This window comes from Nelumbo nucifera, chromosome 3 (assembly GCF_055504915.1).
Source record: "Nelumbo nucifera cultivar China Antique chromosome 3, China Antique-T2T, whole genome shotgun sequence".
Classification (NCBI taxonomy): Eukaryota; Viridiplantae; Streptophyta; class Magnoliopsida; order Proteales; family Nelumbonaceae; genus Nelumbo; species Nelumbo nucifera.
The window spans coordinates 38334835-38344755 of NC_142651.1; the positions used below are offsets into that span (position 1 = coordinate 38334835).

General features: G+C 36.4%; 1 protein-coding gene across 4 annotated transcripts; it reads right to left on the bottom strand.

Annotated features, from left to right (window-relative positions):
- Positions 1-3445: 3445 nt before the first annotated feature.
- LOC104594116 (protein MATERNALLY EXPRESSED GENE 5-like) lies at positions 3446-9695 on the bottom strand. Of its 4 annotated transcripts, none has more exons than XM_010254278.2 (7): positions 9456-9682; positions 8271-8392; positions 7933-8167; positions 7782-7843; positions 7208-7289; positions 5878-5997; positions 3446-3982 (listed from the first exon to the last, which is right to left on the bottom strand). In XM_010254278.2, the coding sequence occupies exons 1-6, from the start codon at positions 9544-9546 to the stop codon at positions 5894-5896; spliced, it is 696 nt and encodes a 231-aa protein (XP_010252580.1). In that variant the 5' UTR covers positions 9547-9682; the 3' UTR covers positions 3446-3982; positions 5878-5893. The 4 variants fall into 4 exon arrangements, with proteins under 4 accessions (XP_010252580.1, XP_010252587.1, XP_010252574.1 ...); XM_010254272.2 differs by lacking the exon at positions 3446-3982 and adding an exon at positions 5246-5736 and having other exon boundaries at positions 9456-9695; XM_010254285.3 differs by lacking the exon at positions 5878-5997.
- Between the last annotated feature and the right edge of the window lie 226 nt (positions 9696-9921).

A 9921-nucleotide genomic window follows, 5' to 3' on the forward strand; every position in this document is an offset into this window, starting at 1 on the left:
AAAAAAAATATATCCCATGACAAAAACTTTATAATCAAACACTCTAATATTATTCATTCTTATCCCAAATGAAAAATAAAATAAAATAAAATAATAAGACCCACATCAATAAACCAAGTATGGCCAAAGTCTCCTCGAATAAGACCTACAGAATCTAAATTATGGCTTTCACCCCGAATTAGAGTCGCAGAAGAGTGAGATTCCGGATCCGAAATATATTTACACGGTCGATGAAAATGACAAGTTGCAATTTATGAAGATGGGTGGGTGGGAGATAAGGGGATCGTTTGTTAGTGATTTATTTTTGGGTAAACGTCTGTTAGTGAATTAATGTGACGTAATGTGGACATTTGTTATATTTGTCTTTTTTAAATGGTTTGGACGATATTTTTTCCGCTAACTATATAATTTTCATTCAATTGAGAAACACAGCAATAGGAAAAAGGTCAGCGTTCCATTCACACACAAGCAAGAAGCAATCAAACTATATAACTTACTAATGGAGCCCGTGCGATGTATGGATTTTGTTAATCAAAATTCAAGTCGAGATTGGTAATATTTTTAGGTTTTTTATGCTAATAAAAAATATAAATTATTTTAAAAATAATTTCTATTTAATAATTTATTACTTTTCATCGAAAAGATTAAATCAATTAGACTTATAAAGCAAGGAATCTACGATGTTGGAAAGACATGATACTGCAAAGACTTTCACCAATTAAGAAGTTTTAGTTTGTTCGACAAAGGTCGGATTGGAGTTTTAGTTGCAGAGTCTGTTGAGAGTAACTTTAAGAGAGATGAATCTTCATTTCTAAAAGAAAAAAAAAAAAAAAGGGTGGGACTTCCTCCGCTGTTGCATTATATTGGTATTGTTTTCTCGAATTTATTGGCCTTTTTAATAAAAAAAGGTTTGAATATAGCCACTCTCAATCTTCGGTGGTAAGTCAAATTATTTCTTATATTTTTCTTGCTTTTTTGTTAAAAAAAAATAGGTAAAAGATGTAATCCCAATAGTCCATCCCATGTCCATGAGACTTGCATATGCACTCTCCTTTCACCCAAACTTACCCCTATGAGACGTTACACTTCTCAACCAACATGCATTCCCCATTTCCTATATCTTCTTCTCATTTTAGGGGTTATATGACACTCCTAGTTTTTAAAGGGGTGCTCTGTGTGTGGATGAAAAATTGGTGGGTATATTCCATACCCACTACAGTCCATAGTGGTTCTGAATTATGGATAAATTGTGTGGATTGAACTAGTCTATACCAACTGTGGTGTTTTATAGGTATTCCAAACCATACTTTTTTATTCCATGTATCTCATATACATTTTATGAGAGATCTACATAATTGATTATAAATGTCTAATTTTTGCATTTTATATGGTAGTAGAAAAAAATGCATCAATATGTAGACAATAATTGTATTTTTAAATAATTAAAAAATAGTATTTTAAACATTAAAAATAAAAAATTAATATTTTAAATATTCTTTTATTGATAAAAATATTAAAATTTTAATATTTAAATAATGAAAAAAGAGTTGAGAATGAGAACCATCGGACTTGTGCTAGAATTAACATTAAAAATTATTATTTTATTGATAATATTAAAAATTAAAATTTTAAAAATTATTAAAAGATTAAATAAAATGAGAGTAATTAGACTAATGTAACATAGGTGTGTTACACTAAAACCTTTCCACAAACTGTCCACACGATAATATGGATCATACACGAGAAAATATTGTGGACAATAAATTGGGGTATGGTTCGTCCCTGTTCACGCTATTTTGTCGACGGGGACCATTCACACATAGCAGAATATCATATCTTATCGTGAGCGGGACCAAAACCTCTTTTTTCCCAAAATATTGGTTGTGAGATTTGATTCTATGTCAATGCTGGAACAAACCAATTAATACACCAATGAGCATAATAATTGGACTTAAAGCATATTGAAATTCACTCTATGAACTTGAAGAAGAAATATATTTGAGTTGTAAGAGTCTAGAACTTAGAGAGTTGGATTGGAATTTAAAGAAGCCAGACAAGTAGCATCCTCGAGGACCTAACCTTTCCCGCTATAACCTTTCCCTAATGACTATGGAATGTCTAGGTGCAACACTTTTCTATTAAAAGTAGTTGTGATAATGCTTTCAGCTTTGCATAGCAACAACCCCGCACCGTACCAAAGATTTAAAAGTAGTAATGGAATAATTATTTAAATAATTAAAAATTATGAATTTGTATATAATATGATAGTAATTAAATAAAGGTAGGGCAAGGGCCTAGACCTACGCATGTGGCATAGCAAAGCACAATATGATATTGCATGACAAGGTTTTTAAAATTGGACTGGATAGGGAACTGTTCTGGGGTTCGATTCCCAAGTCGAGTGGTATGACCATTCGGTCCGAATGGACGGCCTATTTTGAGAAAAAATTAAAAAATAAAAATAAAAATTTTATAAAAACCAAAAAATGATTAAAATACCATTCCCGGGTCGAACGGTTCAATGGTTTGCTGACCAAATCAATAGGTTTTGGTCAAATAACAGTTTTGGGATAAAACGGAACCGAACAAGTAACCGGTTCCCAGTTTTGACGATCTGACCATCCGGTTTTGAAAACATTGCTGCATGACATGAAAAGTAGGCACACAAGTGTGTTAGCCCAGTCAAGCCCGACTTGACACGTGCATGTGGTGGTTTAAGTGCATTCTCTCAAGAAGCCTTAAAAACACAAACTGAAATCGGAAAGGAGTGCTATTTCTAGTCCATGTGGACTCCACTAGCAAACAAAACAAAAAAGAGACAAGGGACAAAAGGCAAACAACAATTTGCACACAAAAACCAAGAAAAAGTAATAACATTAATTAATATTAATTAATTTCAGTCTTTTACCAATTACTGTTAGTTAAACTATTATTATCAATTCATGTAACAAATCCCGTTTTAGTGCAATGCATAGAATTGATATGCTTTCCAACAATATGCTGGTGTGGGAAATTAGATTTATCCTAATACCATACCCTACCGATAGGAGTAGAAGTTGTAGAATCCCAAGGCTCGTCCTTCAAGCAAAAAAAAAAATTGACCATAATGGGGTGACTTGCATTTGATATGCAAGATATACATGAATCTAATACTACAAATTAACATGCATAAAGCAATACATGTAAAATTGTATATACTGAGAGTTCAATTATGATACGAGAAAGATATGATACTGGAAAATTTTACAGCCAATCAACTAATATCATAAAATAGGTGACCAATCAGGTGGAATTAATCAAAATTCATGGGGTGCTTTGATTGGTTAAGGATTTTCTGGTATCGTATCGTTAGGGTATCATAGATTTGGGAAATTATTGCAAACTAGGGTTCAACTATGATATAGGAAATATATGATATCTGAAGAAAAAAAGACCAATCAACTGGTATTATAAACATGATAGCCAATCAGGTGTTATTTATCAAAATTCATGAGGGGGCCATACCATATATATTTATGTAATATATATAAATATGGCCAAACTAACATATATAAATATTCAAGTATTGCAACTGGCCAACTGTTAATAATTTAATATTCAGCTTTTGTATTATATGATTACATTGAAAAATAATTTAATACAAAAAAATTGTGATGAGTATGCATGAATCCTTGATTCCATATTGACCCGCATCGATTCAATACAAAGAAGCAGCTTTGATAATTGATATATTGGGATTCACAGCGGGCATACCATGCTCCTAGGCCCAAAAGCTGATACATGTTAGTCCATGTCGGTTGTATCAATATTGACACTTGGAACCTTGTTATCGTATATGAAATTTGCCACATCATATACTATCATGGTGTTGTCCTCCAGATGATAATGTTCCATAAACAAGCAACATGAAGAAAGGATCATTTTCTCCCTTGTGTATTGGACAAACTAGCATTCTCCTCTGCATTCCAGTTTTATCAAGTGCCTGAAAACAAAAAAAATAATAATAAAAACAATAATACGGTCAGCTGCTTCTTGGGTAGAATCATTTTATTTATCAATGCTTACATGAAAGCAGAAGTTAGCGTGCATTCAAATGCTTGATTGTGTATTTCAAATGCAAGGCAATAAAATGATGGTGCTAAAATCATTTTATTTGGTCAACGTATATTAAGAAATTTGCCAATTCTAGAAGGTTCAAAATATCGATACTGTGTCGGCCAGTATCAATCCTTTTTTTTAAGTTTCGCTTTATTTCAATTTTGGTTCAGAGGGGCCGGTTTAAGTGCCGGCTACCCTCTAAACCAGGACCTGACCTGATACAACCTCTGTAGGGGCGTATTGGGAAGGACCTGATACAAGACGTATCAGCTAATACATAACGATTTTTTGAACCTTATCTAGAACTTGGATAGATCTTGTTAAAGGACTCAAGGGAACAGAAAAGGGAGTAAAGCTGTATGTATAAAAGAAAAGGAATGAAACATAATAAAAGCCTAGCGTAAAGAGTAAACCAGATGCAAGGAGGGACATATGGGTATGATGTCATGTAACCCCAACGGCCCAACCCCTGCCTATACTGTCTTAGCCAAGGTTCTAAGGCTAGTACGTTTTCCTAAAAGAGAGAAAATTGTTTAACAAATATATGGAATTTTCATACGAGGATGCAGCCTCTACTAGTCTGTTTTATGTACTGCATGGGACAGGGGGCCCATGGAGGGAGAAGCAAATAAGGGGAGACGGGAGAAGATGGCAACCCTGGGTCCCCCTACACATCCATAGAGAACAAGTAATGCATTTACTTGATAATAGAAATTCCTCTTGACAAAGCTTAATGCCTATTCTTTGAATAAAAAGCTTAATGCCTTTTCTTTGAATAAAAAGCTTAATGCCTTTTTAACTACAGAAGCAATAAGATAGACGCCCCGCCATTGGTAAACTTATAATCCAAACAACTTGTCTACAGTGAAAGGCCCTTTTCAAATACTAAACTTCATGACTTTTATCGTGGATCCTAAGCTCATCTCTCGTTCAACAATGCAAAAGAAATAAGCATCTTATTCTTTAAGAGTGGGTGGCAGAAGGCTGAAAAGGGAGGGAGGAGGTGGTGGGGAAGTCATCTATGTATCATGTGCAAAATGCATAGCCATACCAACCTGCCAAGGTAATATTTATAATAATATATCACCTCGTTGCAGCAAATGCATGCATTCTACAATTTACTCTAATGGCATTCGATGGCAAAATAGCAAAACACAAAGTACTACATCTAATTTATCCTCGGAAAAGTAAAATATACCAGATATCTCTACATTACATGAGTAAAGTTGAAGACACGATTAGTAGCATCAATCTCTCGAGGAGAAAATGCATAAAACAAAAATAAAAGCCAGAAGATACGAGGCCATACTTCATAAGTGCTACCGGCGTGGCATTGCTAACGGTTCTCAGTACTCAGTTCATACGTGCTCACTATCCTAAAGTCCTAACGTAGTAGCGTAGAGAGAGAGAAAAACAAAGCCACCAATCATCCCTCGTAGATGTATGTACGGTTCGAAAAAACAAAAAAGAAAACATAGCGAAATCGGATAGTCCTACAAGTGCTCAGTCGTTCGTCGAATGGTATCTGTATGACTCGTTCGTTTATTCGATAACACGCACTGACGCACACCCTCACAAGTCACAATTCCAACTTTTCCCCGACTCAGTGGTATTGGATTTGCACTCGGTCCTCTCGTCCTACAAAGAAGCCGTCCGTTCAGAACCATTTCAGTTTCAGCTATACTATTTTATTCCGTAATGCAGTCAGTCAGTTCAGTTCAGTTCTTCAGATCCAACGTCCACCAATTAAAACAACAAATAAGTAAAAGCATTTATCACCTGAAAATCGGATTACTCAACGCCTGCCACGAGGCCCACCACCTGACCTCGGACCAGGATAGCGAGCATATTGCAACCTTAAATTTGCCGAGTCACGATCTTGCTCATCAAATTTATAACCTGCAAAATCGAATTGGACAGTTTTACCCTGCGAAACTCGCGTATGGGACTATTATTATTAGGGGCATCAAACACGCAAACATGACAGCAGACGCCGGCCGTCTTCTCTTCTCATATCAACAACCACATTCAACCCAATTCGGGTCGACTTGGCTATGGCTGAGTTTCCCACTGCCACGTCATTCGCTTTTTTCATCCACGTCACTGCTTACATCTTCTCTAAGAGCAGAGCCATCTATCTGCTATCCATTCTCAGAACCAGGTAATAAGATATCTTACCCTTCTCCATTATTCATGATTCATGCTACTTTGCCATTGCTTAGAGAGGGAAAATGCAACATATGAGGACAATAATGACAGGGAATAGAAATATATGGGCGTACTGGTTCACTTGAGTCATGAATAGAGTTACTAGGACCAAACATCCAAATGAGAGCTGAAGAGCACCTGGCTTTGTTGCTAATTTAACCAGGATTAAGCTCCCCTTACCAAGACGATGTGTAATTGTCCCATTTCAATCGTCTTCTGATGTACCAAGTTCGGTACCCTGCTAAAAACCCATATCGGGAGTCGGGACAAGAAGAAAAAACAGATAAACTACTGCTACAAGCATCAAACAGCATCGGGTTATGTTAGTGCTGGTATGTGTATGGTTTGTCAGGTTAAGAAACAGCGCCAGACATTCATCATAGAAAACGCTCTTCAGACGGAAATTTACACCTTTAGTTCACTTAATTGGTTGGTTTTAGTAGTACCTACAGAAACGGTTGGTTTCATGGATTATAGCCTGCGTGATAGCAAAGGACATCTAAAATACTGAATAAACAGAGCTCCCACTCCCACTCCCTCCTGTATTATATGTCTCACTTTCACAGTTTTACTGTCCATCAATTGCCTGCTGGGAGTAGTCCCCCTACATCCAAATATTGTCTACAGAAAGAAGTATGACTGACTCTGTCTCCAAGTCAATTATAATCAATGGCATGGTGAGCATCATTAAAGTAGTGGAACTTGTGAAAAAATGCAATCAAAAGATAATTTTAAAAGGAAAGCACAATAGATAGGTTCAAGAGAAATATTGCAAAGATGTATACCTGTATAGCTTCTACTGTAATAATTAAAAAATGGGAGCAAGATGGATATGAAATTACATATGGTGCTAATATTCCAAAAACTTGAAGGGAGAAAAAAATGAGCATGTTATGTTCACCTTGTAGAGCATCTAATGCAATTGCTGCCTGGCTTGGAGTAGCAAAATCAACAAAACACAGGATAAGTGGTTCTCCTCCAGGCTGCAAGAATTAAAAAGAAATGAATCTACAAATCATTGGCTTCTAAATAACAAGCCGAGACAAAGTTACCTAATTCACTAGAAGAGTGCTTGATTAACTTATTTGTTACAGGTAGCTATACAACATGGTTCAACAAATTTGCTTATCTCTTCTCACTTCTAACCTCTACTGATTAAGTGAATTGTCCAATTTAAGGCTAAATAGAACTCTTCCTTATCTCTTCTCAATAAAGAATGAAGATTAATTAGGGAAACTCCAAATTCTGGTAAAATATCAGTAAGTTGTTTCTACCATTTTGGCTATAAAACTTAATGATGTTTACACTGTTCAATTAAATTTTTTAATTTATTTGTATACAAACTCAAATAATTCTGATTATGGCTGAAGTGTAAATAAAGGCAAGCAAACAGAATGGAATAGACCCCAACTTGAACCAAATGAACAAGCTAACCAGTTTGGCATAGCTCTTCACACATAGGAAAAATAACTTACATGTTTAGACTCCTTGTTCACAAGTCTCACTTCTCTATATCCCACAAAAGGTCGGAAGATATCTGCAAATTGAAGTGAAGGAGCAATAGAGAACTTTGGACAAAATAAATGAATTACCAGGGGAGGAACCAGGTCACTTCTAGAAGGATACGAGATACTTCCCTGCGGGTACAGTTTGCAGGCAAACCCTCCACAAATAATGTGTTTGAAGCATCTGGGGGAAGAGGCATCTCAGGCCTACCACCACCAAATCCCATATTTCGGCCTTTTCCAGCAACGGTTGAGTCCATGCTTCCAACACCTAATATACGTTGATCATCAACAGGACGACTGCTTATTGCACCCATGGATCTTCCAGATTCACCACTTTCATATGATGAAAGTTGCTGAGGCAGAGAGAACTTTGTTAGCCTCAAAAATAATTTGACTCGAAATGGATGAAAAGATGGGAGAAATTCAATAATTCTAATATTAATCAGTAACACATACTGTGCTGCGCAAGTAACGCTCATAGGATGCTTCAATTGATTCAGTGTCTCTAACCACACGATGTGTGCCCCTTTCATCATCACGAGGATAATATCCAGGAAAGTCAAGCCCACCAGGGACATCTAAAAAAGTTCTCAGAATCAGGTCTCAGAAAATTAGTGAAGGGGAAAATATAAAAATACAAAGAGAAAAAATCAGATGAACAAAATGTAAATCAATAGAGGCATCTATAGTATCCAAATCTAGACCATATAGCATCTAGTGTCCTTTTTAACAACACATAACTTCAACACTAAGGAAAATAATTGTCGGGCAGCATATGTTAAGGGAAGATGAAAACCAAGCTTTGACCATAAAACATGGAACATTGGCAAATAAAACTAGTATATCATTGCCAGGAGCCAATTAACAATCATATTGAATAGAGAGCATGGGGTAGGACACAAAACAGCCAGTTGAAAAGCATCATTACTTAGAAGGATGACTTGGGTGTATAGGCCACTTGGTCCGCAAGCTTATTGGAAAATTTGTGAGAATTGATAAATATGCTTAAAAAGGATTCCTGCAATTGCAGGATATAACCCTGAGCTTGAACTAGCTGCCATGTAAGCTAAAGTAGCACAAGATACCACTTCAGCTTCAAATGGAACCCTAAAAGCAACAAAATTAAAAGACCTTCCATCGTTATGCCCAGATTTTCTTGCCCACATTTGCACCCGCAGCACCCCATTTATCATACTTTTTTTCCAATTTCCCTCGCTAAGAAACAAGGAAATTCAGATCCTAGTTGCCTAGCTCTTCGACCAGAAAGATCTCAACTGTCTCACAATCTTAAGGTCCTAAATCAATCGAGATCAAACAATACAAAATATAATTTTTCAGAACGGCTTTGTGTTGTACGACAAATTAGAAATAAATCCATCAACAGAAGAGATGCCGAGAAACTCATGAACCCTTTAGATGGTAGTTCTCAATTTAAAAAACTAAAATTACAAAAAAAAGAACAAGAAAAACCTAAAGATTCGAGGTCCTATTCATCCTAGGGATTTCAGAATCGAAAAAGGTTCTTTTACTTAAGATGAAACCCTAATTTAAAACGAAATGAGGGACAGAAACTTAAATAGATGAATGAAGTTGCTTAAATAATAATAAGATTGGAGTGGATTGGAAGTAATAGTTTGTTACCGTAGTCGGAGCGAGATCGCTTCCCGCTGGCGAGAGGAAGCATGGCTGACTGCTGCCGTCCATCTCCATACCTCCAATAACCATCCCCCATATCTGATACGATTCGAAGACGAGACAATACAGAGTGAAGAAATGGGGAGAGAAGGAACTGAGCTTCCTTCGTGCTGATCTCTTTTGGATTGCCCTCCAATCTTATGTCATGATCAAGAGGTCCAAGACAGAATTCTACAGGGGAGATCAACCGGCTACAGTGGGAGTCTTGGAGAGAACGCTAAAGGCCTTTTTTGTCATTTTAGAACATTTTTTGGTTAAGCTTGTCATTTTACTGGGGGTGCGGGTTGAGTCGGGTTGAAGGTCAACCCAGGCCCAACCTTAAAGTGGAAAAACCTCGGGTTCAGGCCAACCGTATGAAAACCTCGAGTTCAGCATAGCCCAACCCGACGTTAAGTCCGAATTTAAAAATCCA